At 64.7% G+C, this 3305-nt stretch overlaps 1 protein-coding gene across 1 annotated transcript in view; it reads right to left on the bottom strand.

Moving 5' to 3' along the window:
• KCNQ2 (potassium voltage-gated channel subfamily Q member 2) overlaps positions 1 to 3305 on the bottom strand; it is a gene marked incomplete at its 5' end in the record, with an annotated part of 52517 nt that overhangs the window by 20640 nt on the left and 28572 nt on the right. The window contains 1 exon segment of the mRNA XM_027767722.1: positions 2230 to 2298. Coding sequence (XP_027623523.1) covers positions 2230 to 2298 — 69 coding nt within the window.

A 3305-nucleotide genomic window follows, 5' to 3' on the forward strand; every position in this document is an offset into this window, starting at 1 on the left:
GCTCGTGGCCTGCCGTAAAAAAGGGGGACTTCAAATACCAGACTCACCTGTCGAGGCTCTGGCGTCCCCAGATCCAGGACCAGCCATGGGCTAGGCCATACCCCTCGGGTGTCGGGGCAGCCCCTTCCTGCACACACCTGACCCCATCTCTGCCTCTGGGCTCTGTTCTGAGCCCTCTCCTGGCTAGCGCAGTGGTCAAGGGGTCGAGGGCTCACCCTGCTCACCCAGGGCGACCCCGTCTGCTGATCCATAATTACACTTGCCAAGACCCTTTCCTAAATAAGGCCACACTCCCAGGTTTGGGGGAGCAGCATTCAACCCACCATAGTCATTCCCTGATCCCCCAAATTCACACCCATATGACATCCAGTCACCCCACCCTACACTCTCTGAAGTTCCAGCACACTGCAGTATCCCCTGCTTGTCCAGAATCTCACCTAAATGTTCCAACCGTCACCCCCGAAAACCACCTGTCACTTAGCCAGGGACAGAGGAGGCTGGAGCTCCATCCTGGGACAAAAGTCCTGCCGGCTTGGACCTAGGATCCAGAAACGAGTTATCTGCTTAAAAACGCGTATGGATGGGCAGGAGCAGGGAACTCACTCAGAGGGGCCCCCAGTCCCCAAGGTGAGCCCCAGCAGGACACAGTCCACTAGGCTTCAAGCTCAGGGGATAGACATCCAGCAGTCCCTACCCGCGGCTGCACCCCTGCGCAGGGTCACTCTGCCCTGTCTGAAGAGAGGCCTGTGGCCTGTGGCCTGAGGACAGAAGTCGGTATGATCACAGCCTCCTCACTCCCTCCACACCTGTCCCCTCACGTCCACGCTGACATCTCTGCCAGTGTGACAGTCCCCGACCTGCAGCTTCCTGAACACACGGCAGAACTTGATGCCACTGGGCCCGAGGATGGGACCCTCTGCACTCCTCCTGTGGGTGACGTGCCTTCAGCCCGGGGACCCCTTCGGTGGCAGGCAGCCAGCCACAGTGAGCCTCTCTAAGGCGCGTGTCCTCCCAGTGGACCCTTGTCTACTGTCCTCTGCCGTCCGAGCAGGCCTGAGGCCTCTCAGACCTTCAGTTCCCATTTCTTTAGCAGGCCCTCCAGCCTCTCTTGGCCTTCTCAGGGGTCGCCACACCATCCGCACCTCAGAGATCTCAGCTAGATACGTCCCCGTCCTGCTGCCACTCCACAGGGGGACACAGCTCAGCCTGGTGCCTGTGGCCACGCCAGGATGCCCTCTTCTCCGGCTTCCAGGCCCACGTCCCACTGCCTGCTGAGCCTGCCCAGGTGCACCTGCGCCAGCCTCTTGGTTAAAGCCCAGTCCTAAAGCCACTTCCACGCCATCTGGTCCACGTCATGGCTGCAGCCGTGTCTCAGTAAGTAAATCCGTTTGCCAGCGCTGACCAAAGACGACCACTGGGGGCCGCCCTCCGTGCAGGAGGGCTGGAAGTCTGAAGCCCATCGGCCATACTCCCCCAAGGCGCTCTGGGGCCCTTCCAGCCAGCTCCTGGTGGCTTGGTTGTCCCTGATCTTACCCCGCATCAGCCACCTCTGCTCCATCCCCCCACCCCAGCATGCCAGTATGCAGGTGTGCCTGTACCCGTGTGTGGCACACATGTGTCCGCAATCCTAAATGGGATTTGGGGCCCACCCAGTGAACCCAGGAACCTCACCCTGAGAGTGCATTCCCGGGCTCCAGGGCATGAGCATGTCTCTGCGGGACGCAGACCACCACTCAACCACTGCAACCCTCGGCCCCAAGGGCCCTTCAGAGATGGGGAGCTGCTTGGGGACAGCCTCAGCATGGGGGCCCGGGAGTGCCTGCGAGCCCACTTCGGGGGGGGGACGAGCTCTCTGTACACCCACCTACACCCAAGGAGAGCAGGCTCTGCGGCTGAAGCAGCAGCAGGTACCACGGGCCTGTGCTGCCAGTTGGGGTTGCTGGGAGGGGCAGGGCCGGGACACCCCCTCCTTGCATGGAGCCACCGGGCCCCGCTGAGCCCCACTCCTCCCTGTGCCCGTCCCTCCCACCCCGGAGCCGGCTGCCCCCAGGGACGGGAGTCTAGGCTGGAGCCGCAGAAGCAGAAAACGACAGCAGCTCCGCCACGTCCAGTGGCCAAGCACATCTGAGTCCCCGGAGTTCCCAGGGCACTGCCCTCAGCAGGCAGTTGGGCCCCAGAGGACACAGACACCCCTGCCTCCACTGTGGCCCGGCCCGGCCCGCGGCTGACCTGAAGGTGAGCCCAGATTTGCTCTTGAGGTTCCGCAGCAGCTCCAGCTGGTTCAGAGGGGGGATGAGTCTGGGTAAGAGAAGGAGAGGCCAGTGAGCCCCCGCCCGGCCTGGAGCAGACCCCCGCTCAGCAGCACTCCAGTGTGCTCCTGGCCTCGCAGGCCCCCGGGGGCCACTCCCATTCCCCCGGCCCAGCACGGACAACAGAGGGCAATGCCAGGCCTTCCCCCTGGCCCTTGTGGAGAGCGGAGAGCAGAGGAGGGCACTGGAGCAAGGGCTGGGCCTCCGCCCACTCCGACCCCGACCTCCCCCAGGGCAGATTCGCTGAGGCCCAGGCCCCAGCAGAGCCTGTCTCTGCCAGTGCTGGAGGTGGGGAGCCCAAGCCGCAGGACAGGGCTCAGCTGGGCCCAGGAGGCTCGCCCCAGGTCTGTAGGACGAGGCCTCACCAAGACTAAACGCCACAGGGACGCTACGAGAGGCCCAGCTCTGCTCCTTGGCCCCTGCCCAGACCTGGCCAACCTAACAGCCGGCCTCTACCTGCCTGGACACTGGGCCAGGCTCCAGGGCCACTCCTGATCACCTGGTCCCCAGCCAGCCCTCGGTCTCCAAGGAAAGGGCCCTTCCCTGACATGACACCAGGCCTGCCTCTCCTGATGCCACCCCACTGTAGGGCCTGCTCAGCCCCACGCACACTCTCCTCCTGTGGCCCCCAGCACCCACACCCCGCCCGCGTCATCTGGGACGGCTCCCCTCTGTGGCCGCTCTTGGCACGGGGTCCTCGACCTGCAGCAAGTCCCCAGCCCAGCCCTGTGCCCTGCCTGACGGTCCCCCAGTGCTCTGCCTCTTGGAGTTACCCTCCCAGGTCATGCCCTACCCCTCAGACCACGCCCACCCACGCCCCGCCACGCCCCTTCTGTGCCCCCCAGGATACCGAGGTGTCGGACCCTCTTGGCTGCCCACTGCCCACCCTCCACTGGCGCCGAGAAGGGCTTCGCTTTGTCGACCTCAGGACTCGCTCAGCCCTGCCGGCAGCGCCGGCAGCTGCAACCCCCCCCGACCCGCCCCGACCCTCTGCAC

Source organism: Tupaia chinensis, unplaced genomic scaffold (genome assembly GCF_000334495.1).
Source record: "Tupaia chinensis unplaced genomic scaffold, TupChi_1.0 Scaffold144472_1, whole genome shotgun sequence".
In the NCBI taxonomy this organism is placed as follows: Eukaryota; Metazoa; Chordata; class Mammalia; order Scandentia; family Tupaiidae; genus Tupaia; species Tupaia belangeri.